The 27,891-nt window shown below is 45.9% G+C and overlaps 1 protein-coding gene across 4 annotated transcripts in view; it reads left to right on the top strand.

Moving 5' to 3' along the window:
* LOC141271052 (CMP-N-acetylneuraminate-beta-galactosamide-alpha-2,3-sialyltransferase 2-like) overlaps positions 1 to 27,891 on the top strand; it is a 113,521-nt gene that overhangs the window by 70,676 nt on the left and 14,954 nt on the right. For all 4 annotated transcript variants that reach the window (XM_073681159.1, XM_073681156.1, XM_073681158.1 and 1 more), the window contains exon 3: positions 2,760 to 2,953. In XM_073681159.1, coding sequence (XP_073537260.1) covers positions 2,760 to 2,953 — 194 coding nt within the window. The remainder of the gene's footprint in view (positions 1 to 2,759; positions 2,954 to 27,891) is intronic.

A 27,891-nucleotide genomic window follows, 5' to 3' on the forward strand; every position in this document is an offset into this window, starting at 1 on the left:
GTAGGTCATAGGAAGTTGAATAAAATGACACCTTGATATCTGTGATCTGATGTCTTATTCCAGAAAAATCTACATTTTTCTTATATGTAAATGACCTGTTAACTATGGGCCGGACACTGATCTCCCTGAGAATCTGCCTCCAGAGCTTATTTTAAATAAAAGTGGGAGTTACCCATAGATCTTAACAGTTCATTTCCATATTAAGAAAATGTGGATTTCTCTGATCTAAAACATTGGATCGCAGATATCAAGGTATCATTTTATTCGGCTTCATATGACCTATATGCCCATATAGATGGCTTAGGAGGGTTGATCCTACTGACAGATTCCCTTTAAAGCATCTTAGATTGGTGTATAGTATAAAATCAGGATATGATATACAATGCCTTGCATCAACTGAGCTTAACAACTGGTTTTCTGAATTGGCGAGAAGAATCACAATCCAACCTTTTGGACACCAGCCTTCCTGACCTCATGACGGAACCAGATTTCTGCAAATTGAGCCAATACCCAATCTGCACTGGCCTTTAAAATATGCAAAAGAACTTCATAATCAGTTTCTTTTCTTACATAATTAACAGCTCACCAAATACAACGTCTTAAGGATTTCTCACAGAAACAAGGCTTTTACTAGGAATAACTTTTTAATTTGTTCTCTGAAGTCCTCCATGTAGCTCTGTGATTGCCAACAAGTTTCAATAATTCATAACTGAAAAACCGGAGCATGGTGAGTAGACTACATAAGAAACTAGGACACAATTAAAGATAAATATGTTTAGTGTTCTAGTGTAAAAATCCCACACTGTTGCCTATATCAGGTGTAGTGATCTCCAAGTGTCATTGTCTGCTTGTTGCTAGCAGTCTAGAATACCAACCAGTGTTAAAATTGGGTTTCCTTGGCCAAAAGGAACTGATTTTAAGGGTGCACCCTCCATCTGTAATGAAAATGTGCATGTCTACATACTTTATTCAGCCTAATTCAGACATCTGTTTTTTTTGCGTAGGAGTGCAATCCGTGTTTTTCACAGATGGCACTCGTACCTATAATAGTGAATTGGGTCATTCACATGTCCATTACTTTTCGCGGACCTAGCAGTCGCCACAAAATCACAAAGACATGCCCGACTTTGAAAATCGCCAGTGCAAGTCTTTGGATCCATGACACAATCGGACAGCAGTCGGATGCCATCTGTGGTCTGATTTTCACAGGCTGTTAGATAGGAGAAGGTGGAGAAACTTTTTTTTTTTTTTTCACGTAAGAGAAAAACTGATGAAACTTCGACCAAACTTGGATGAAACTCTGACCGAAATCACTGGTGAAACTCGGTCAGTTTTTCTCGTGTGTGAAAAAAATTGACTTGTGAATGAAATGACCTATAAGAACTAGATCTCAGTGGCTACTAAGTCAGATTTAATTTGAGATGTCGTCTGCTGGATCACTTGGCTATCTGCACACGTTTGGTTTTAGGTGCAGAACAGTCTGCTGCAAATACTTGTCTTGGAAAAAAAATTGAGGCGTAAAAGATGCTATGTGTGTGTTTTTTGTGTATTTAATTGCTTTTTCTCGCACTCATTTGGGGAACAGCACAGCTGGAAATGCGCAAAGAAAAATAACTGTCTGCCTTTTTAGATTTTAGAAATCTCATTTGTTTTGCTGGTACTGTAAAATACTGTGATTTTCGCAGTGAAAAAAAACCGCAAAGTGTGAACACTTAGTAATACATTAGTACTCATTGTGTCAGAGCCAGGGTTTACCAAATAATCCTATGGCGATGTGGTGAGCCGGTCTGACTATCAGTACCTGATCTGGGTGGTGGAATCATTGTCACTGTTCTCTGTGTCTGTATGCACAGATGATACAAAGGTTCAGATCACTAATCCATATAGGCACTCATGATATAACGAACCACCAGAAGCAAACCGATAGAAGCTACAGAACATTGGGCTGTCTCCAGGAAAAAATGTGTAATCACTGAAGACGCAAAGTATAATTAGATCTCATCGCTGTCTATTGAGGCTAAATAACCTGATGCAAAGTGCCCACTATAACTACCAGTGGCGTGTTAGAGAGACATGAGTGGGTGCTTTATGATGAGAGAATAAGAGGCCAATATAACTTCTATTTCTGCCTTTGTAGCTGCTCGTTTAATGAAGTTGTCAAAAGTACAATTTTCTGTTGTTTGCCTGTAGTGACTGTGAACTGAAACCATGTTGGAAATATAGATACGATTACAAATGTATGTGCGGACCTCAGACAAATAGTTGTCCTGTAAATGGCGGATCAAAGGAGTAAATTGATTCTTCGAACATGAGAAATTTCTTTCTAGGAGATGGTTTAAGGGCCAGGTAGAAAATCCGGTTTTACATTTGCCATGATGCTGACAGTCTATCTACACACAGCATCATCTCTGATTAGTAAGATATTAAAGAGAACCTGTCATCAGAATAGTGGTTTGAGGACCAAAATGGTCAATCATTCATCGCAATGTACGGGTGCAAGAAGTAGCAAAGCCATGACTAGCCCCTACTGCCATATCGCCCAGTGGACTCGTGAGAGTTGCACGTGCCAGTTTTACAATTTAAGTTCCTCCTTATGAAAGCTGGGATTTCACAGAAAGGTGCTTGAGGCCTGTAGCATGCTAGCAGTGATTTAATGCTTACATTCGTGGTAACTGGTTTCCTTTTAAGCCTGATTTTCTGATTAAAGACTTCATTTCTACCTTGATGAAAAGTATTTTTTTTTATTAAATATTTTTTAGAAACTTCAAGGGTTAAACAATGCAAGTCAAATTTCATGGGTCCTAGAAGAACTATTTAAAGTTATACCAAGTGGGAACCCATATGAAGAACAGAATAACAGGCTTTGCCGACGCTGTGCTGTTGTGGGAAATTCGGGTAATCTCAAGGGATCAAGTCATGGAGAAATAATTGATTCTCATAATTTCATTATCAGGTAGTTCTGTCTTTTTATTATATTCAGATAATTCATCCAAAAAGTGATTGATTGTATTGGTTTTAAAGCAAGCAATTTTGCATGAAGATTTCTAAATCAATATCAATAATGCAGACTAGCAAATCCATTGTATTAGACTATTATATCCTAAAATATATACAATGTAGCACCTTTTACAGCACGCCGATCATTTCCTGCCCCTATAGGACTCATTCTAAAGACAATGGAAAACATTGTGATCTAGGTCACCCATAGTGAAGTTGCCAGCAATCCTCGACTTGGATAAAACCGCTCCTGCCGGTGTTAACAAATGAGTGAAAAATAGAGCGAATCCATCCATTCTTGGGATGAAAAAAATATGCAAAGCTTTATTGTATATTTAGATAAAACAGGACATTCCCAGTACTGTAAAAAAAATGGGAGCTTATCCTACGCGCAAGGTAGACAATCGCTCATTTTTTTACAATTGTGGGAATGTCCTTTTTTATCTAAATCTACAGAAAAGCTTTTGCATATTTTTTTTATCCGAAGAATGGCTGGATTCTCTCTATTTTCACTCATTCTAAAGACCCATTTAGAATACTAGTATTCGCAATGGCTGTAAGCGACATAATAGAAATTTCACATGTTATTTCTATTAAAGGGAACCTAGCAGCAGGAATTACCCCTACTAATTTACTACAGCGCTGTATTTGTTATTATATGCTGATTTGTAGCAACCCCAAAGTTGCCAGCATAATCGTAAAATTAGTGTTTTAATCTTGTGTTGCTGTATATTCTAATTAGTATGACTAGTTGGCGTACGCTTTGGGCTCAATTCATCAAAGCCAGTGATGTATCTTAAAAAGCTTTGAAAAATTGCATAATTTTGGCTGTGCTAAAATTGTGCAACTTTTTGGATTTTTCACACCATTTTCACCCATCTCCTTCAAATTCATGACGAGTGGTGGCATTTGCTACGCCATGAAACTTACTCCAGCAAGAACTGGAGTAGGATTTGTGGCAAGGTGCACACAGGTGTACACCACTCGTCCAAGGATCCCGATTCATGAAGAATCATACGCCTCTTTATGAATCATGAACAATCGTGAAAGCCAGTCTTGATGAATCGGGCCCTTAGTGCTGAGCAGTCCAGCCAGCTGAAATCATGCCCACAAAGGTGTAGTTATACAGTCTCTATAGTGCTCCTGCTTCCTAAATCACACAAATGCCCATCAGCCGCCGTGACTTTGAGAATGCACAGTGATATGTCTATGTGCCACTACCCTGGCATCACATCGGGGGAGGTTTGGCTGATCTCCCATAGCTCAACATAAGTAGGCTACAGAGAGGGGCAGAGAAATATAGGAGCATATGAACTTGTCTTCAAGTTTCGGCAGGTTATGCCTTATTCATGGTCAACAGAAAGTCTGACCATGAATAAGGCATAACCTGCCAGTTCATGGGCTCCTATATTTTTTGATACCTTGTTTTAACCATGATGGAATAAGCATTAAGTCTTCTGGGATTATCTCTGCATTGCTGGACTTTTTCTAAATTTGGTATTGAATAGTCTGTGGACCCAGGCAGATATCCATGCAAACGGTGAGTCCTCAACACACTAGAGTTGAGCTGATTTTTGTCACATGTACAATTTTTGATAGTTTGGGTTTTCTATAGAAAATGTGCATGATTGAGTAAATCTGATGTCAGTCATTTCCAGAATTTACTGAAAGTAACTAAAATAAGGAAACGGGTAGTAATTTCCTGCTGATTTGCTATTTTAGTAAAAATGTCCTACAAACAACGGAATTTTGTAATATCTGTGATAAAATGGCAGTTGACTTAGTTGAAGTTAAAGGGTTGTCCATGATTAGGTCCACTATGTATGGGACGTGCTGCGGATTACATAAGTGTACAGGGACAGAACAATCGCCGATTGACTTTGCTTATAGTTGATTGGCGCTCATTAATGGTTTGAGATAAACTCGTATGAATGCACATTACATATACAGTACATGTACGTCAGGGGATGTGGTGCATTACCGCATTCTGCCATACATGTACACGATTGCTTTAAACTGTCACTGCGCATAATCCCACAGTGACAGGTAATAAAAACTGCTGTCTCCTACACCGGAGAATGCACCTAGCAGACCCAGGACCAATTTGCTATGTCCCGGTGATTGCTAATAGGTCTGTCTGTACTGATAGATCACAGAATCACAGTGAAGCAGCCTGGTGTTGCCTGCTTTTCCAGCTCTGATCTTCTCAGTGATGTGACAGAGAAGGTCGGAGACAGCTGTCAGGTACTCCAGGCCACCTATGTTGTCACGGATTGTGACCTTTAAACTTCCAAGATACTGCAGTCAATAGCAATGGCAACATCTAGATCAGGGGTGGGGAACCTTTTTTCTGCTACGGGCCTTTGGATAATTATAAAATTATACCATCCTTCAGGGGGCTGTACAAAATTATCAACTTAAATTACCCTACTATATTTGGGCAAACATTTAATTAACTTACCCCCAATGTGCTAATGTGACTGCTGGAACTGCATCTCTTTGGTGCGGCTGTGATGTTAGATGGTATGGATGATGATGCTACTCATAACTTCTTAAGTTGTTCCGATCACAGACAGATGTACAGTATATCACACTGCAGGTCTCCTCACAGCGGGAAATTCATCACTACTCACATTACATTTCTAGAACTCGAGAGTATATATCACATAGAAGACACCACGACTGATGAATCTACATCACATAGGAGACACAGAGCGCTGTATACATCACATAGGAGACACCAAGACTGCTGTGTATACATCTCACAGGAGACACTGACACTGCCGTATACATCACATATGAGACAAAAACTGCTGTATACATCACATATGAGACACAGACTGCTGTACAATCAGCAGACAGGAGACCCTGAGACTGCTGTTTATTCATCACATAGGTGACACTGAAACTGTTGTATGGACATCCCATAGGAGACACGGAGTCTGGTGTATATACATCACATAGGATATACTGGGGCTGTAGAATATACACTGCTCAAAAAAATAAAGGGAACACTCCAATAACACATCCTAGATCTGAATGAATGAAATATTCTCATTGAAAACTTTGTTCTGTACAAAGTTGAATGTGCTGACAACAAAATCACACAAAAATCATCAATGGAAATCAAATTTATTAACCAATGGAGGCCTGGATTTGGAGTTACCCCCAAAATTAAAGTGTAAAAACACACTACAAGCTGATCCAACTTTGATGTAATGTACTTTAAAACAAGTCAAAATGAGGCTCAGTATTGTGTGTGGCCCCCACGTGCCTGTATGACCTCCCAACAATGCCTGGGCATGCTCCTGATGAGGATGCGGATAGTCTCCTGTGGGATCTCCTCCCAGACCTGGACTAAAGCATCCGCCAACTCCTGGACAGTCTGTGGTGCAACGTGACGTTGGTGGATGGAGCGAGACATGATGTCCCAGATGTGCTCAATCGGATTCTGGTCTGGGGAAGGGGCGGGCCAGTCCATAGCTTCAATGCCTTCATCTTGCAGGAACTGCTGACACACTCCAGCCACATGAGGTCTGGCATTGTCCTGCATTAGCAGGAACCCAGGGCCAACTGCACCAGCATATGGTCTCACAAGGGGTCCGAGGATTTCATCTCGGTACCTAATGGCAGTCAGGCTATCTCTGTCGAGCACATGGCATGAAGGGCTGAGCGGCCCTCCAAAGAAATGCCACCCCACACCATTACTGACCCACTGCCAAACCGGTCATGCTGAAGGATGTTGCAGGCAGCAGATCGCTCTCCACGGCGTCTCCAGACTCTGTCACGTCTGTCGCATGTGCTCAGTGTGAACCTGCTTTCATCTGTGAAGAGCACAGGGCGCCAGTGGTGACTTTGCCAATCCTGGTGTTCTGTGTCAAATGCAAAGCGTCCTGCATTGTGTTGGGCTGTGAGCACAACCCCCATCTGTGGACGTTGGGCCCTCATACCACACTCATGGAGTCGGTTTCTAACTGTTTGTGCAGACACATGCACATTTGTGGCCTGCTGGAGGTCATTTTGCAGGGCTCTGGCAGTGCTCCTCCTGTTCCTCCTTGCACAAAGGCGGAGTTAGAGGTCCTGTTGCTGGGTTTTTGGCCTCCTACGGCCCCCTCCACGTCTCCTGGTGTACTGGCCTGTCTCCTGGTAGTGCCTCCAGCCTCTGGACACTACACTGACAGACACGGCAAACCTTCTTGCCACAGCTCGCATTGATGTGCCATCCTGGATGAGCTGCAACTTCTGTGGGTTGTAGAGTCCGTCTCATGCTACCACGAGTGTGAAAGCACAACCAACATCCAAAAGTGACGAAAACATCAGCCAGAAAGCATTGGTACTGAGATGTGGTCTGTGGTCCCCACCTGCAGAACCACTCCTTTATTGAGTGTGTCTTGATAATTGCCAATAATTTCCATCTATTGTCTATTCCATTTGCACAACAGCATGTGAAACTGATTGTCAATCTGTGTTGCTTCCTAAGTGGACAGTTTGATTTCACAGAAGTTTGATTTACTTGGAGTTATATTCTGTTGTTTAAGTGTTCCCTTTATTTTTTTGAGCAGTGTACATCACATGGTATACACTGAGTCTGATGAACTGATAACTGCAGCTGTTCTCACTTCATCTGGATGTCTGATTTTGTCCGAAGTCTGGGACAGTGATGTGGCCGCTGATTGGCTGCAGGGATTGTTAGGTCACACAAGCCCTGGGAGAACCAGTGCTGACACCGCTGGAACGGCGACCCCACTGGAGGCGAGTATAAGTGTTATTATTTTATAAGTGATTTATCAATAGTGATTGAGCAGAAGTAGTGGACAACCACTTTACAACTCATCTACTTTGCTGGTATTGTAAACTTGGTATCCCCACAACCATAATTAGCCACACTATAAAGTTAAAATGAAAAGTTGTGACTTTTCATTGCAGCGACACAAAAAAATATAAAATAATTGTGTTATTTTTTTTTTAAAGTGGCTTTTATTGTGCAACAGTAGTAAAACATAAACTGTAAATCTTTTTTAGCGCTTTAATTATAACATACCTGCAGAACAAGCAGCTGTGTACAGGCTGAAGTGATTTCACCATCGCTACAAACTGAGATCTTGAATTAGTGAAAGTGCGGTACTCAACATATTATGCTGCAACCACAGTGCAGTAAGTGCACTAAATGAAACATTAAAATGTGTGTTATCTATGAATCATTTTCCTGGCTGTTCATTATTTACTGTGCATCACAGGTTTATAAGCTGTTTTAAATAAGTCAATGTTATTTGAAAATAAGAAAGTACTGGCTATGTACGAATAAGATGTTATAATGTAATTATTACCATTAAAAAAAAATCTGATCTGTCCATACCAAACTCTCGCTCTATAGAGCATCGCAGCATGTTGTGCTTTTGGACTTCTCTAGAAAATGAGCAGAATTTTTAGCGAACGCAAATCTGCTACCAGATTTCACAATGCAAACTTCATACATAATTGAATATCTCTTTTAGACCTGTTGAGGCCTGTGTACTTACATTGATAAAAATGAGTGTTTCCAGCTAGAGCTGGACTCCCAATATGTTTTTTAATGTTATGCAGGAAAAAATTCACAAGGGTTTACACTGTTAGGAACTGACCTGGTTTGGAGTAGCGGTATTGCAACCACTAGGGGCAGCACCGGCAGGTAGCATAGTAAGGAAAAGCCAGGAATCGGTACACAGGAACAGTAGTATAGTCTTGTATGAAGCAGCAGGTGAAGGGAGAACTTGACTAAAGGCTGGGAGCTCAATAATCTCGCAAGGAAGTAGGTGCCAGGCGAAGTTTAAATAGGGTGTTCAATCAGGAACTCACAGGATGAAGGAAATCAGGAACAACACGGGTACTAGAATCTAGGTTAGCCAGGAATTGTTCAGCAAGCTGAATAGCTCAGAGGGAAGAGCTGCCGCCTGGTGCACAAGAGCTGCTGGGTTTGAGTCCTGACATATACAGTTATTATTACATGTATTTTCAAAATAAGTACACCAGGCTCATCAGGTTTAAGAGATCTATTTAATAATGTATGCAGTTTATATTGACCGATTTGCCTTAAAAAATGTATTCCCTTAGTTTATTGGTGTGAGCAAACTCTAGTCTATTACATGTCACAATATTAAAGTGTAGGACGGTAGAAGAAGTATGAGGTTTCCACTTCACTTATTGTCTGTGTGACACATCCTGTTATTTCCTACCAGCTTTGTAACAGTTAAACAGAGAATCACCATTTAAATTAAATGGATGGCACCTCGTCCAGATAGAACGGACGGCCACCCTAAACATAAGCTGCAAATAGACCACTACAAAAAAGGAGGACAAAGCAGCAAAAAATTGAAAAGCAAATAAGAATTTTATTAAAACATAATGTTAAGAATTCACATGGACAGACAATAGAGGAGATCGCAACAGATGGAACGATGAACTACAGGCAATATTGAGTATACATACAAGCGGGGTAACAAGACATCCTGGTGACAACCCAGGGTGTATCTAATGAAATTAAATTGCACAATGCCCTCTGGCCAATAAGTAGATTAATTCATATAATAGAGCGCCATAGCTCTAACAGGTATATCATAATGATTGTCCATAGCCGCAAACAAGGGGAAACTGGTCTGAGTAGTAAGGAACAAAATACATACCAGGAGTACACAATGAGAGTGACATTTTCACCACCCATTCGCCTCTCCCAGACTATCGTTGTGTACTCATGGTATTTATTTTGTTCCCTGCTACTCCGATCAGTTTCCCCTTGTTTGCGGCTATGGATAATCACTATGATATACCTGTTTGGTAAATATATGTGTCCAATATACATTAGCTGTCATGTTTAGGGATCAGCTCTGATCAGAAGGTATATATATATATATATATATATATATATATATATATATATATATATATATATATATATATATATATATATATATATATATATATATATATATATATATATATATATATATACATACACACACACACAGTATATATACACATACAGTATATATACACACACATATATACAGCTCTGGCAAAAATTAAGAGACCACTGCAAAATTTTCAGTTTCTCTGATTTTTCTCTTTATAGGTATATTTTTGAGTAAAATGTACATTGTTCTTTTAGTCTATAAACTACTGACAACATGTATCCGAATTCAAAGCTAAAAATTTTGTATTTATTTGCAGCAAATGATAAAGCATCAAAATACTAAAAAAGAAACTGTGCTTTCAGACCTCAAATTACTCCTGTTTTAACTCAGGAACAGTTCAGAAATCAATATTTGGTGGACTAACCATGATTTTTAATCCCAGCTTTCATGCGTCTTGGCATACTTTCCACCAGACTTTCCATGCTTTCCAATAGAAAACAGTTCAGTGGTCTCTTAATTTTTGCCATAGCTGTATATTAGTGATGAGCGTGCATACTCGTGTGGCACCCCAGGGGTCTGGTTTTCCACAGTAATGTAATGTTATGTCTGAGAGCAGGTGGGAGGTCCTTTGGTCAGGGATCCTGTGCATGCCACACCTCCTGCCCAGTCTTGGGAGGGGAAGAACTTCCCCTGTATAAACCCTGGGCTGAGGCAGGGTGTCAGTCAGTCAAGGAGAGTAGAGTCAGAGAAGCAGCATAGGAAGAAACAGCAGAAGCTCAGTGGGAGCAATATTACTACGAGTCAGGGGCTGGCAGCTGCAGAGCTCGCCCTGACTGAGAAGCTTTCTTACCGGACTCGGCGTCCGAGGCTGTGGGGACTAACTCTTACCCAGCAGCAGAAGCCGACCGGCAGGGGATTTCAGGTCCTCAGGCCCAGAAACCCGAAGGCACGGTCACACGCGTGGGACCAGCACCGCCATCGTGGAGCGGAAGCCATTAGAAGGCCCCGAGTCACCGGCCATACGGGTGAGCACCACACGGTACACTCAGGGACGTGGGCTACTTATATCCGCTTCTAGCAAGGTAGCCAGAAGAGTACAGTCAGTTTGGGAGGCCTACAACTCCGCCTGGCCAGGGGAGATCCCATCTGCTCAAGGACTGACCAGGCCCCGTTCACTAGCAAGTACTCCGGGAGGGTCTATCGTTGTTACCAGTAAAGACCCTGAATTACACCGCACCGTCTCTGAGTGGTTCCTGCTACCCCCATCATCCACATCTGCTGCCCTGAGGCCATACCCCTCCCGTTGGGGGTTATACCATCTACGCTGCACCATCCATCCACCGGCCTCAGCGGACTGTCCTGCAGTGGCAGCTCCATAGCTGCATTCAACTGGTGGCGTAGTCGTCCTGCATCTACCGCTGTTACATTGCCGCTCAGTTTGACTCCCTGGGCACGGACCGGGTCACCGCCACGAGACTACAACCCTCAAGAGATCCGGCTCCGGGTAAGCTCCCGCGTGTGCAACGCAGCGCGACACAGGCCCAGGGGCGCGTCAACTTTGGCGTAGTCGGCAGGATTTCGTGCCCGCAACCACCGGGTACTGCGTGCCTGAAAAAGAGACTTTTAAAACTTACCATCCGTGAAGTTTTCCCGCCATCCGGCGCCATTTTCAGCCTTCTTCCCGCCATCTGTGAAGATTCCCGCCATCCGGCGCCATCTTCAGCCTTCTTCCCGCCATCCGTGGAGTTTTCCCGCCGTTGGACGCCATCTTGAGGACGCCGCGCGGGAAGAAGAGGGGCGTGGACTCCGAAAGCGCGCGAGAACTGAAGCCCCGCCTCACGTCCGGACGTTGCGTAAGGTCCTGGAAGGAGCCCAGCAGACGCCGACGTCACCGGAGCGCGACGGAAGGTCCTCAACCCTGACGATCTACTGCGGAGCCGCGGCCTACGGAACAGGATCATCGCAAGGTAGGCCACGGTCCACTAGGGGGGAGGAAGATGTCGGATACGGAGGAGAGCTTCACTGCCTCAACCCCCGCCAGCGCTACCGCTGCTGCAGTTATGCCCTTCACCATGCCCTATATCCCGGGAGCAGCTTGGCTACCCCAGTACTCAGGGGAGTCACATACCCTGCATGACTTTAGAGAAAAGCTGGATAGCCTCTTCCAGGTGTACCCCCTCACAGAAGAGCAAAAAGTGAGCATCCTGGTGGCCCAACTAACCGGGGCAGCCAAAAGGGAAGTAAAATCCTGGCCACCTGGGAGGAAGACTGTCGCAGGGATACTAACCCGGCTGAAGGACACCTTTGATACCCGCACCTCAGCCGAGATTAAGCTTAGATTCTACGGGTGCAAGCAGCGAGCGCATGAGAGTATAAGGGACTATGCACTAAACCTACAAGAGGCCCTGAGGGCCATTAAGCAGACCGACCCTGATGGAGTGGGAAACGAGGACAGGCTGTTGACCGAACAATTTATAGAGGGACTATATTGTAATGCCCACCGAACCCAGTTGCGGGCGATGGCCTTACAGGATCCCCATCTGGGCTTTGCACAGTTCAAGGACAGAGCCATCCGGGTGCTCCGAGAACCGGCACCGGGTGGCGTTGTGACCCACAGGCGCCCAGCTCTCACTTACCACCAGGAGGCGGCGCCCTTGTCGGCAGGGCCTGTGGGAGCTGATGCGCAGGCTTTGGACAATGACCCGGCTCCAGACCTACACCATCAGGTCCAAGAGCTAGCTAAGAGCGTTGCTGCGCTAACCCGAACTGTGCAGTCTTTACAGGTTTCCACCCCAGGGAAGATCCAGCTGGCATCCGGACCGGAGGACATCCCGTGGCGTCGACCAAGGAGGACCCCACCGGCCAGAGGAAGACCCAGTGACCGATACAGCGAAGACGGACGACCCATCTGCCGCCGCTGCAATCAACCCGGACATATGGCAAGGTACTGTTCTTTAAACGGGCACAACCTGGGGTAGAGGGCCAACCCCCAGGAAAAAGATCACCAGGCCCATCGAACTGGCGCGACAGATATGTGGGAGGACGTCCAGTCTTGCCTATGGTACTGGATGGCATTCCCATGAGTGCCCTACTGGACACCGGGTCACAGGTCACCACCATCCCGTACGTGCGCTTTAAGCAGTACTGGAATGACTCGGATATTACCCGCTACCCTGACGACGACTTGAGTACCATCGCCAGCAATGGCCAGCCCGTGCCACAGATCGGATTTAAAGAGGTGACCATCAAAATCGGTAGAGTCGAACTGGCAGCACAGGGACTGATCATTGTAGATATTGACAAACATGAGAGTCACCCAAAAATAACTCTAGGAACTAATGTAATTGAAAATTGTCTTGCAGAGGTGATTTTCCTTTTACAGCAGGTTGCCAAGAACGCCAGCTCCGGCGAGCAGCGGGTGCTCCAGAAAGAGATCCGGGCACTGATGCGACGGCAACAGGTGGAACTCTCCGGCGGTGAGATTGGTAGCGTAAGAATGTGTGACCCTTTTCCTATTGCCATGCCCCCAAAAAGTGAAATGATGATTTGGTGCCGGGCAGCTATTGGTCTGAGAGGTAGAGATTACCAGGCAATGGTAGAACCAGTTTACTCAGACAGTAGGCCCACCATCTTGACAGCACGGGGGGTGGTTAATGTACGCCATGGGAGGGTGCCCGTTCGCATAATCAATATCGGGAAGAGGGAAGTGTACCTGCCCCGGTATGCCACGCTAGCCAAATTATATACCATTAACCAAAATGCTATACAATCTGTGGAACCCTTGCCTCCATCTCACCCGGAGGAAGGTAACGGCTCTAAGAAAACAAAGGAGGACTGGTGTCAGCAACTACATTTGGGTACTGACTCCACTCCCTCACATCAGAAACAGGGAGTCTATCGGGTGGTTCAAGAGTACGAGAGAGTGTTTAGTAAACACCCGTTAGACTTCGGGTGAGTCAAGGGGGTAGAACACCACATCCCCACGGGAGACCATCCTCCCATAAAAGAGAGGTATCGACCCGTACCCCCTGCACACTACCAACACGCCAAGGGGATGCTTAGAGACATGAAGGAGGCTGGGGTGATCAGGGATAGCTGTAGCCCCTGGGCAGCTCCACTAGTCTTAGTCAGAAAAAAAGACAACACCATGAGGATGTGTGTAGATTATCGGAAAATCAACCATATCACACACAAGGATGCGTACCCCTTACCAAGGATAGAGGAGTCATTGGCTGCTTTAAGATCTGCTAACTTCTTCTCTACCTTAGATCTCACTAGCGGGTACTGGCAGGTTCCTGTAGCAGAGGCGGACCGGGAGAAGACCGCATTCACCACCCCGATGGGACTTAGCGAGTTCACCTGCATGCCGTTCGGACTCTGCAACGCACCAGGAACCTTCCAACGACTAATGGAGTGTTGTCTGGGCCACAGAAACTTCGAGACGGTCCTGTTGTACCTGGACGATGTCATCGTATATTCCAAGACGTATGAGGACCACCTGAAACACCTGGCGGAAGTGTTCGAAGCTCTGGCGAGTTACGGCCTAAAGGTGAAACCCTCCAAGTGTCACCTCCTGAAACCAAAGGTGCAGTACCTGGGACACATGGTGAGCGCTGACGGAGTGGCTCCCGACCCTGATAAGATCACCGCAATTAAGGAATGGCCAAGCCCCTCCAGCGTAAAAGAAGTGCGGCAGTTCCTCGGGTTGGTAGGCTACTACCGAAGGTTTATTCCCGGTTTCACCAAAAAGGCAGCACCTATGCAGGACCTCCTGATAGGCCAGTCCCGGAAGGCCAAGAACCAGAAGCCGCCCTTCAAATGGGAGGAGCTGGAAGAAGAGTCCTTCCGCCAGCTGAAGATGGCCCTCACGGGGGACGAAATCCTGGCGTACCCGGATTATAGCCAGCCCTTTATCCTCTACACCGACGCCAGTAACATCGGGCTAGGAGCCGTACTGTCCCAGATCCAGCAGGGGAAGGAACGAGTAATCGCCTACGCCAGCCGAAAGCTGCGACCCACCGAAAGGAATCCCGAGAATTACAGCTCATTTAAGCTAGAGTTCCTGGCCGTAGTATGGGCAGTCACCGAGCGCTTTAAGCATTACCTCGCTTCTTCCCGGTTCACCGTGTACACGGATAACAACCCGTTGACACACCTGGACACGGCAAGACTCGGTGCCCTGGAGCAGAGGTGGATGGCCCGTCTGTCCAACTACGAGTTCACAATCAAATACCGGGCCGGACGCTCCAATACCAACGCGGACGCCCTGTCCAGGATGCCCAACCTGCCGGACGAAGGAGAAGATCCGGAGGGACTGGAAGAAGTTGAACTCCCTGCGTTCCACCGTCATGGGACTATCCAGTACTCCCACCAGGTAAGGAGTAAGCAGGCTGCTACGTTGAACCCCTTACCTCACTACAACTGGGCGGAAACGCAAGACAGCGACCCTGCCATCCGACTGGTGAAGGAGATGCTGACTCGCCCGGAGGCTTGCCTTGAACCAGACGCTCCGGAGGAAGCCAAACAACTATGGGCAGAGAGGAGTCGACTGTTCCTTTACAAGGGGAAGTTGTGCCGCAGAATGGTTAACTCCCGGACGCATGAACTACTCTGGCAAGTAGTGGTGCCACGAAGAGACGCAGCCATGGTGATGGAGGCATACCACGACGGAGCTGGACACTTCGGGTGGAAGAAGCTGGAGTTCCTGCTGCGCGAGCGATTCCACTGGGTAGGCATGAGGGGAACCATTGAGAAGTGGTGCAGAGACTGTGGCCCGTGCAACCTAAGAAGGAAGGATCGTGCCAGCCAGAAGACTCCCCTGCAGTCCATCGTCACCCGGCAGCCGTTGGAACTGGTAGCCTTGGATCATGTAAAACTGACCCCAAGCAGAAGTGGCTACGTCTACGCACTAACCATCGTGGATCACTACTCCCGGTTCTTGGTTGTCGTCCCCGTCAAGGACTTAACAGCTCGAACAGCAGCGAGAGCCTTCCAGCAGCATTTCTGCCGTCCACACGGGTACCCGGACCAAGTGTTGACAGACCAGCAACAGGTAGAGCTGGAAGAACAGCCGGTCCAGGAGGCAGAAGACCCCACACCAGCAGACCAGGAGGATCAACCCTCTGCTTGCAGTGAGCCTGCCATATCCCTAGTGAGCCAAAGAGCCGGTAGACAGCTGCCCAGTTTACCCTTGACAGCTCCTACACCCTGTAGTTCAGGGCTAGACAGTCAGCTCCGTAGGTCCACTAGAGGCCAGTTACCCGCACGTTGGAGGATTTGAAGTGTATAAATTGTTTTATTTATGTTTACCTGTGTATTGTTGCTTGTGTATAATTTTGTGTTTCTAGTTATTTGTAGGAGTCCTTGGTGGATTTACCGGGAAACCCTTGTACATAGTTGGAGCGTAACCCAGGATGGACTAAAGACTGTTAAGGACTCGGGGCAGGACAAACCCCTACCTGGTTACGTCTCCCTGTTTTGGTGAAATGGACACCTTGCTTTTCTTCAAAGACTGCACCCGGTTACGGACATGCCGTGACCACCTTTATGTGTTTCTTCTTATTGTACTGTTATTGTTGTTATATCTTGTTATGTTTTTCTAAAATATGTTTAGTCCCGGAGTACTAAATTTCACTAGGGGGGAATGTGGCACCCCAGGGGTCTGGTTTTCCACAGTAATGTAATGTTATGTCTGAGAGCAGGTGGGAGGTCCTTTGGTCAGGGATCCTGTGCATGCCACACCTCCTGCCCAGTCTTGGGAGGGGAAGAACTTCCCCTGTATAAACCCTGGGCTGAGGCAGGGTTAGTCAGTCAAGGAGAGTAGAGACAGAGAAGCAGCATAGGAAGAAACAGCAGAAGCTCAGTGGGAGCAATATTACTACGAGTCAGGGGCTGGCAGCTGCAGAGCTCGCCCTGACTGAGAAGCTTTCTTACCGGACCCGGCGTCCGAGGCTGTGGGGACTAACTCTTACCCAGCAGCAGAAGCCGACCGGCAGGGGATTTCAGGTCCTCAGGCCCAGAAACCCGAAGGCACGGTCACACGCGTGGGACCAGCACCGCCATCGTGGAGCGGAAGCCATTAGAAGGCCCCGAGTCACCGGCCATACGGGTGAGCACCACACGGTACACTCAGGGACGTGGGCTACTTATATCCGCTTCTAGCAAGGTAGCCAGAAGAGTACAGTCTGTTTGGGAGGCCTACAACTCCGCCTGGCCAGGGGAGATCCCATCTGCTCAAGGACTGACCAGGCCCCGTTCACTAGCAAGTACTCCGGGAGGGTCTATCGTTGTTACCAGTAAAGACCCTGAATTACACCGCACCGTCTCTGAGTGGTTCCTGCTACCCCCATCATCCACATCTGCTGCCCTGAGGCCATACCCTTCCCGTTGGGGGTTATACCATCTACGCTGCACCATCCATCCACCGGCCTCAGCGGACTGTCCTGCAGCGGCAGCTCCATAGCTGCATTCAACGGGTGGCGTAGTCGTCCTGCATCTACCGCTGTTACATTGCCGCTCAGTTTGACTCCCTGGGCACGGACCGGGTCACCGCCACGAGACTACAACCCTCAAGAGATCCGGCTCCGGGTAAGCTCCCGCGTGTGCAACGCAGCGCGACACAGGCCCAGGGGCGCGTCACTCGCAAGTACTCAGTGCTCGCCCGAGCATCTCAGCACTCGAGATGCTCGGAGCTCGCCAAGTACTTGCGAGATGCTTGGGTGGATGCTCTGGTCCCCTCCCTGCATATTTGCCGCTCTTTAGAGCGCCAGTCAACATGCAGGGATTGCCTGCCACTCATTTTAATGCCACAGCCATGTTGGTTGTGGCATTACAGTGATTGGCTGGCCGCACAGCGTCATCAGGTCTATATCAGACATGGTGCCGCCATGCTCGTCACAGTCACTCCAGAATCAGACAGTGTAGGGAGAGCTGCTGCTGTGTTAGGGAGAGATTTGATCGTGTATTAGGTAGTGTAGGGAGAAAACAAGTACATTACACATATCCATCTCAACAAACAGTCCTTCTGAGGACTAATCCATCTGCAGAGATATCAGACAGGCAGTGTATATAGGCAGGCAAGCAGCGTATATAGCAGACTGCAGTGCATGTAGCACAAGAGGCTCCATTCCAGTTTTGTCTGCTGCTGCTGTTAGATATTTCTAGACAAAGGCCCAGGTCTCGGGGGCAAGGAATAATTTTTTTGGATCTTAACCCTCATTATTTGCTTAAAAAGCAATCCAGAGAACACAGTTTGTCTGAGCCATTTGCTTGTTGGCACTGCAGAACACAGCCAGTTCCTTTCCATATTATAGCGCTAAAAATCCAGCTATTTAAAACTTGTTTGTCCGTCACATGGATCACATACAATTGAGCTGAAAATACTGCCATTTTTGGCCTCCATTCAAATTTTTTTTCAGTTTGTCAGCAAAAGTTTTTAGCACCGGTTTGCTGTTCAAAATAATTACCTACAGGCCAGGTATTTAAAACTGTGGTTTCTCCATCACACGGATTACATATAACTTAGCTCCAAATTCAGCCATTTGTAGTGAGCGTGGAAGATATTGTCCTCCATTTAAAATGGACAAGGCGCATGGCAAGGAATGGGGAACTGGACGTGATGGTGCATGCAGAGGCCGAGGCCGTGGGCAAGCTGAAATTGTGCCACAACAAACACCCACATCTTCTCGCCCGACCTTTCTGTCCCAATTACTAGGGGACCACAGCACACCACTATTGAACCCAGAGCAGTGTCAAAAGATTGTTGGTTGGATAGCGGATAATGCTTCCAGTCACTTAGCCACCACCACAACCACCCGGTCAAGTCTCAGTAGCCGTGAGTCTGGACTGCATATTCCTCACCCTGATCCTCCTTCCTCCCACCGTGCCGAGTACCCAGAGACAACTGATCCCACACTTGGACACTCTGAAGAGCTGTTCACTTTTCCATTTATAGATTCGGGCCTCTCGCCCAGTCCACTTGAAGCGGGGCAAGAGGAGATCACATGTAGTGATGCCCAAATATTTGAGCAGCCACGGTCACACGAAGGTGACGGTGGGAAAGTGTCACAAGAGGTGGACAATGATGAGACACAATTGCCAGAAAGTCAGGAGGAGGACCAGGGTGCGGAAGTGGAAGACGAGGTGGTGGATGATATAGTAACTGACCCAACCTGGCAGGAGGACATGCAGAGTGAGAACAGCAGCACACAGGGGGAGGGAGGCAGAGCACCCTAACAGGCAGGAAGAAGCAGTGTGGTGGCCGCAGACAGAAGGCAGGCAACTGTTCCCCGTAACACCAACACGAAGGAAGTTGCCAGTACAACTGTTAGGTCTTCCCGAGTCTGGTTGTTTTTTAAAGACTCTGCCAATAACCCCAAAAAGGCCATTTGCACCACCTGCCAGGCCAGCATTAGCAGGGGTGGTAAGACTAGCAGCCTGACCACCACCAGCATGATCAGGCATATGGCAGTAAAGCACCCGACTTTGTGGGCCGAACCCCAGGGTCCAGGAACAGTGTCTGTGGGTGGCACCATTGCTTCTTCTGCTGTTGTGCGTGCAAGCCAATCCTCTGTCCATGGTGCATGCGAAGATGCCTCCTGCCCTGCACCTGTCGTTGCACACTCTCAAGTAGCAGCATCAGGAAGCACGTCCACGTCCTTGTCCCAGCGCAGCGTTCAGTTGTCCATACCCCAGTCCTTGGAACGCAAGCGCAAATACACAGCCAACACCCCACAGGCTACACGACTAAATTCCCACATTTCCCGACTGCTTGCGCTCGAAATGTTGCCTTTTAGGCTCGTGGAGACGAAAGCATTCCGCAACCTGATGGCCGCGGCCATCCCTCGGTACTCTGTCCCCAGCCGCTACTATTTCTCCCAGTGTGCTGTCCCCGCATTACACAAGCACATGTCCCAAAATATTAGCCGTGCCCTCAACAATGCAGTTACCGGGAAAGTCCACCTAACCACGGACACGTGGACAAGTGCTTGTGGGCAGGAACGGTGCATCTCGCTGATGGCACACTGGGTTAACATAGTGGAAGCCGGGACCCAGTTGGACCTTGGGATGGAACACGTCCTCCTGACGCCAAGGATTGTGGGTCCTAGGTCAATCAGGGTTGCCCCCACAGTCTACAGCTCCTGCACCTCATCCTCCTCAGCCTCCTCCTCCTCTTCAGCCTCCATCTCCGAAATGACCACATCAGTCACAAGCTGGAAGCACTGCAGCACTGCCTCGGCCAAGCGGCAACAGACTGTGCTGAAGCTAATATGCTTAGGTGACAAACCGAACAATTCTGAAGAGTTGTGGACAGCTCTAAAAGAGCAGGCAGATCTGTGGCTCACACCGCTGACCCTACAGCCAGGCATGGTCGTGTGTGACAATGGCCAGAACCTGGTGGCGGCTCTGAGGCGAGGTGAGTTCACACATGTACCATGCCTGGCCCATGTGCTTAACCTCGTGGTTCAGCGGTTTCTCAAATCCTACCCGGAGCTGCCAGATCTGCTTGTTCAAGTACGCCGCCTGTGTGCCCATTTTAGAAAGTCACCTACAGCTTCCGCCGCCCTTGCCGTGTTTCAGCAGCATTTGCAGCTTCCAGCTCACAGACTGGGGTGTGATGTCCCCACACATTTGAACTCTACACTGCAGATGTTGGGAAGGATTTGTGAGCAGAAGAGGGCAGTTGTTGAGTACTAGCATCAACAAGGCCATCAATATTCAGGTCAGACTCCACACATAAAACCTCAGGAGTGGACATGGATGTCAGACATATGTACCATCCTCCAAAACTTTGAGGACTCTACCAAGATGGTGAGCGACGATGACGCCAAAATTAGCGTCACCATCCCGCTTCTCTGTCTTTTGAAATGCTCTCTGCTCACAATCAGAGGATGCATTGCAGTCGGAGCATGATGAGATGGAGCAAGGAACCATACAGGGTGATTACACACAGCCCAGCCTCAACTCATCCCAATGTGGATTGGGTGACAATGAAGAAGAGGAGGAGGAGCAGGAAGAACAGGAGTTAGTTTCATGCGCTATAGACGGTACTACCTGCACAACTGTTATACTGTCTGTTCAGTGTGGATGGACAGAGGACAGACAGGAGGAGGAGGAGGAGGAGAGCATGGTCAGTCATCCTCTTGGTGGAGACACGGAAGTCTTGCCTGTTAGCAGTCTGGCACGCATGCCTGAGTTTGTGTTACGCTGCCTTTCCCATGACCCTCGCGTTCTCAAAATTTTGGGTGACAGTCATTACTGGTTGGTGACACTTCTAGACCCACGCTACAAGGAGAACTTTACATCTCTTATTCCTGAGGCGGACAGGTCTACAAAAATGGGGCAGTACCAGAAGGCCCTTGTTGCGGAACTATTAAAAAAAATTCCCATCTGAAAACACTGGCGGCAGAGGTCACAGTTCGTTGGACAACCAAGGAGTACAGGTGAGAGAGACACAATTTCAATCCAGCAGAGGCAGAACTGTCAAAGTTCTGGGAGAGTTTTCTCAGACCCTCCCATCACACAGGCCCTGAGGCGCGGGGTACTCTCACAAGGAGTGCAAAGTTTGGGAAGATGCTGAGTACCTTGCCGATCGTACCAACGTCCTCTGTGATTCCTCTGTGCCTTATGATTATTGGGAATGAACTGGCTCTCTACGCCTTGGAGGTCCTGGCCTGCCCGGCCTCCAGCGTTTTATCAGAACGGGTTTTTAGTGCCGCTGGTGGAATTATAACTGATAAGCGCATCAGCCTGTCAACAGAAAATGCTGACAGGCTCACTCTTCTAAAAATGAACAAGGGCTGGATTCGGCCAGACTTCTCAACACCACCGAATGATAACAGCATAACAAACTCAAATCCAGTGTCTTTTTTTGGGAGGCGTATTCCCATACACCTCTTCACACCCACACATGGGTATAAGCTTCCTGATTTTGGCTATTTGCTCTTGTCCTCCTCCTTCTCCTCATCCTCATCCTCCACCACCATATCACCAGGGTGACCATGGTCTGTGATGCGACACACACATAATTTTTTTAAAGGGTGTTTGATGCCCGTAAAAAAAAGAAAAAATATATACAGTATGTTTATGTATACCCCCCAGGGGTAAATGTTTGTCAGCCCATACACTTAGTGCATGGGCATTACAAGTATAGGAGACCCGCTCCTTTCTAATGGGAACATTTTTTTATGAGGCCCTCCTCCACGTCTCTTCCAAGGGGCATTGGAGTGCCTCCAAATTTTTGGCAACCCTTGCATTCACTGCATAGGCAAACACAATGGGAGACTCACTTCCTAATAATGGGAACATTTTTTTCAGGAGGCCCTCCTCTAAGTCTCTTCAAAGGGGTATTGGGGTGCGTCCAAATTTTGGGCAGCCCTGCCACTCATACGCAAGAACAGTATAGGAGACCCACTCTTCAGTAATGGGAGCAATAAGACATAGCCGGCTGATGGCTCTCTAAGAATAGTGAGGGCCAACTGCTGGCCCTTTAAGAATAGTAAAGGCTGCCCGATGGCCCTGTAAGAATAGGCTTTATGACTTTCAGAGTCCCTCCTTCATAAATGAAGCACAATGTGTCTGATAATATCTCACACACCACATGGCCAGATAAGGTTGTAAAATGTTAAAATGACATTTCCTGGTGAATGCATTTGTCATGGTTGAAAGCAATGCAAAAGTGCAAAAATGCATCAAAGACTCTACATGTGCACATAGCCCAAGGTGTGGAGGAGCATTTTTGTTTTTGGTTATTTATTTTGCCTTATATACAAGTCATTATCCTAGAAAGGATGTTCCTTAACATATTTCCCAGGAAAATCCATTTTGGTTTCGTTTTTGTATGTTTTATTGTGAGTCCGTAAAAGTGGCGTAATACCTCTGACAACGTTGTTGACAGAAGTGACCTGGGAGTCAGAAATGCTTCCAGGGTTCTTCCTCAAGCTGTTCCCATGTCACTTCAACACTGTTCCCATTGATTTGGGCTATTTTTAGGCCCTCTGCAGACCGCCGGGGGGAGCCGCCTGAAAAATGCTCGAGTGTTCCATAGACTTACATTGGGCTCGTTGCTCGGGTCGAGCACCCGAGTATTCCAATGTGCTCGACCCGAGCATTGAGCACCCGAGCATTTTAGTGCTCGCCCATCACTACTGTGTATATATAGAATATATACAGGGTGGGCAATTTATATGGATACACCTAAATAAAATGGGAATAGTTGGCGATATCAACTTCCTGTTTGTGGCATGACCATGGCGGCCATTTTGAAGTCGGCCATTTTGGATCCAACTTTATTTTTTTCAATGGGAAGAGGGTCATGTGACACATCAAACTTATTGAGAATTTCATAAGAAAAACAATGGTGTGCTTGGTTTTAACATAACTTTATTCTTTCATGAGTTATTTACAAGTTTATGACCACTTATAAAATGTGTTCAAAGTGCTGCCCATTGTGTTGGATTGTCAAGGCAACCCTCTTCTCCCACTCTTGACACACTGATAGCAACACCACAGAAGAAATGCTAGCACAGGCTTCCAGTATCTGTTGTTTCAGATGCTGCACATCTCGTATCTTCACAGCATAGACAATTGTCTTCAGATGACCCCAAAGATGAGTCTAAGGGGGTCATATTGGGAGACCTTGGTAGCCATTCAACCGGCCCACGACGACCAATCCACTTTCCCAGAAATTGTTCATGTAGGAATGCTCGGACCTGACACCCATAATGTGGTGGTGTACCATCTTGTTGGAAAAACTCAGGGAATGTGCCATCTTCAGTGCATAAAGAGGGCAACACATCATCATGTAGCAATTTCAGATATCCAGTGGCATTGAGGTTTCCATTGATGAAGAATGGCCCCACTATCTTTGTACCCCATATACCACACCATACCATCAATTTTTGTGTTCCAACAGTCTTGGAGGGATCTATCCACTGTGGGTTAGTGTCAGATCAATAGCGGTGGTTTTGTTTGTTAACTTCACCATTCACAAAAAAGTTTGCCTCATCACTCAATATTATGTTCTGTGTAAACTGAGGGTCCTGTTCCAATTTTTGTTTTGCCCATTCTGCAAATTCAGTGCGCCGATCTGGGTCATCGTCGTTGAGATGCTGCAGCAGCTGGATTTTGTGAGGGTGCCATTTGTGAGTAGCTAATATCCGCCGACTGATGCCACTCTCCAGTGACATGTGGCCAGTGCTACGCTGTGGTATCTTGCTGAATGAAGTTAGGACAGCCACTGATGTTTCTTCATTAGTGACCGTTTTCTTGCATCCACATTTTGGCAGATCCAACACTGAACCTGTTTTAAGAAAATTGGCAAGCAGTTTGCTAACTGTAGCATGGGAGATAGGTGGTCTCGTAGGGTGTCTTGCAATGACCTGGGTACTGCGTTCACCAGACATCAACACAATTTCTATCCGCTCCTCACGTGTTAACCTCTACGACATGTCAATGGCTGTAAACAAAGAGAAACTTGTAAATAACTCGTGAAAGAAAAAAGTTACGTTAAAACCAAGCACACTATTGCACTCAATAAGTTTGATGTGTCACATGACCCTCTTTCCATTGAAAAAAATAAAGTTGGATCCAAAATGGCCGACTTCAAAATGACCGCCATGGTAACCACCCATGTGGAAAAGTTTCCCCCCTCCCATTTACTAATGTGCCACAAACAGGAAGTTGATATCACCAACCTTTCCCATTTTATTTTGGTGTATCCATATAAATGGCCCACCCGGAGTATGTATGTATGTATGTATGTATATATATATATATATATATATATATATATATATATATATATATATATATATATATATATATATATATATATATATATATATATATATATATATATATATATATATATATATATATATATATATAGTACAGACCAAAAGTTTGGACACACCTTCTCATTTAAAGATTTTTCTGTATTTTCTTGACTATGAAAATTGTACATTCACACTGAAGACATCAAAACTATGAATTACCACATGTGGAATTATATACTTAACAAAAAAGTGTGAAACAACTGAAAATATGTCTTATATTCTAGGGTCTTCACAGTAGCCACCTTTTGCTTTGATGACTGCTTTGCACACTCTTGGCATTCTCTTGTTCAGCTTCAAGAGGTAGTCACCGGAAATGGTCTTCACTTCACAGGTGTGCCCTGGCAGGTTTAATAAGTGGGATTTCTTGCCTTATAAATGGGGATGGGACCATCAGTTGCCTTGTGCAGAAGTCTGGTGGATACACAGCTGATAGTCCTACTGAATAGACTGTTAGAATTTGTATTATGGCAAGAAAAAAGCAGCTAAGTAAAGAAAAACGAGTGGCCATCATTACTTTAAGAAATGAAGGTCAGTCAGTCTGAAAAATTGGGAAAACTTTGAAAGTGTCCCCAAGTGCAGTTGCAAAAACCATCAAGCGCTACAAAGAAACTGGCTCACATGAGGACCGCCCGAGGAAAGGAAGACCAAGAGTCAACTCTGCTTCTGAGGATAAGTTTATCCTAGTCACCAGCCTCAGAAATCGCAGGTTAACAGCAGCTCAGATTAGAGACCAGGTCAATGCCACACAGAGTTCTAGCAGCAGACACATCTCTACAACAACTGTTAAGAGGAGACTTTGTGCAGCCGGCCTTCATGGTAAAATAGCTGCTAGGAAACCACTGCTAAGGACAGGCAACAAGCAGAAGAGACTTGTTTGGGCTAAAGAACACAAGGAATGGACATTAGAGCAGTGGAAATCTGTGCTTTGGTCTGATGAGTCCAAATTTGAGATCTTTGGTTCCAACCACCGTGTCTTTGTGCGATGCAGAAAAGGTGAACGGATGGACTCTACATGCCTGGTTCCCACCGTGAAGCATGGAGGAGGAGGTGTGATGGTGTGGGGGGGCTTTGCTGGTGACACTGTTGGGGATTTATTCAAAATTGAAGGCATACTGAACCAGCATGGCTACCACAGCATCTTGCAGCGGCATGCTATTCCATCCGGATTGCGTTTAGTTGGACCATCATTTATTTTTCAACAGTACAATGACCCCAAACACCTCCAGGCTGTGTAAGGGCTATTTGACCAAGAAGGAGAGTGATGGGGGGGCTACGCCAGATGACCTGGCCTCCACAGTCACCAGACCTGAACCCAATCGAGATGGTTTGGGGTGAGCTGGACCGCAGAGTGAAGGCAAAAGGGCCAACAAGTGCTAAGCATCTCTGGGAACTCTTTCAAGATTGTTGGAAGACCATTTCCGGTGAAGCTCATCAAGAGAATGCCAGGAGTGTGCAAAGCCGTCATCAAAGCAAAAGGTGGCTACTGTGAAGAACCTAGAATATAAGACATATTTTCAGTTGTTTCACACTTTTTTGTTAAGTATATAATTCCACATGTGGTAATTTCATAGTTTTGATGCCTTCAGTGTGAATGGACAATTTTCATAGTCATGAAAATACAGAAAAATCTTTAAATGAGAAGGTGTGTCCAAACTTTTGGTCTGTACTGTATATATAAATGAATGGCGGGGGCTTTTTCTTCCCCACTCTTTTTCTTGGGGTTAACATACTTCATCTTGCCTCCCTTGGGTTTGCACTTAATATCTATTTGTACTTCCCCGCTATGGCGCTCTATTATATGAATTAATCTACTTATTGGCCAGAGGGCATTGTGCAATTTAATTTCATTAGATACACCCTGGGTTGTCATCAGGATGTCTCGTTACCCCGTTTATATGTATACTCAATATTGCCTGTAGTGCATCGTTCCATCTGTTGCGATCTCCTCTATTGTCTGTCCATATGAATTCTTAACATTATGTGTTTAATAAAATTCTTATCTTTTTTTCAAATTTTTGCTGCTTTGTCCTCCTTTTTTTTTTCAGCTTTGTAACAGCTGTCGCCTTTCTTTGTAGTACTGCTATTTTATGATGAGATGACGACAGCAGACCCTCCTACAGTAGTTGTAAAGTGATACCTGCAACACGGGAAGTGTTGGTCTATATGTAACGAGTTTAAAAAATTCAAGATTTCGGGAATTAGATGACTCATGAAATTTAAATAAGTATGCCCTAGAACTTGGCCTTGCCTTCAATGTTAACCCTTCGTCATAGTTATGTTGTGGACACAGGAGCTGTACTTGCGCCGACACTACTGGTTGTAATGAACTGCTGATTTTATACTGTAATCGATAGCAAGAGTTCAAGGGTGCCAGTGGTCTATCATGGCAACCATTTGTATTTGCCAATTTAAGTATGACCTTATGACTTGACTGTCAGTATAGTAGATAACTGACAAACAATAATATCATGCAAATAAAGTATGCTGCAGTGTTGTATATGTGCAAGTAGATTGCACAGCTAAGTCCAATAGCAGGATAAAGAAGGCAGAATTGCTAAAAATAAAAACAACTTATCAGTGACTTGGGGCCCTTTCACATTGCGGTCTTTCCCATGTTCAGCGGCCCCATCAAGGATTATGTCTGAACCCCCCTACAAAACGGCTATTAACTATAATGAGGCCATGTGCTTTGTCGTGCATCATTTTCAGCCATATACTCCTATTGGAGGTCGACAGATAGATGTTGTAGACTACGTCTGGGTGTCTGCATTCAATAGCCGTACACGGCTGAAAATTTTGCATGACAGGAGCACACATTGACTCCGTCTGTACCATTATAGTCAATGGCCCCGTCGGCACATACACCCGAATCCTGCTTTGTATGGGTTTGGATGTAAGCCCCAACCGGGACCACCAAACGTGGGAAAGAACGCAGTGTGAAAGAGCTATAATATGTAACACAATATTGCGCCATTGAAAAATATAACAAAAGTAAAGCGCTAATGAAGCTACGCCAATGAAAACACAGCTCTCTGAAAATGGCAGTGCAAATGTTTTCCTTTGAAAAAAAAAAAAATTGTACAAATGTCGTAAATTGTAGAAAATACAATACACATTTGGTTATGTAGTAAATCTATTGACTTGTACAGTAAAGTTAAAAGCACCAAAAAAAG

Source organism: Phyllobates terribilis, unplaced genomic scaffold, assembly GCF_046119375.1.
Source record: "Phyllobates terribilis strain yellow unplaced genomic scaffold, ASM4611937v1 Scaffold_5__5_contigs__length_657084704, whole genome shotgun sequence".
NCBI classification, from domain to species: Eukaryota; Metazoa; Chordata; class Amphibia; order Anura; family Dendrobatidae; genus Phyllobates; species Phyllobates terribilis.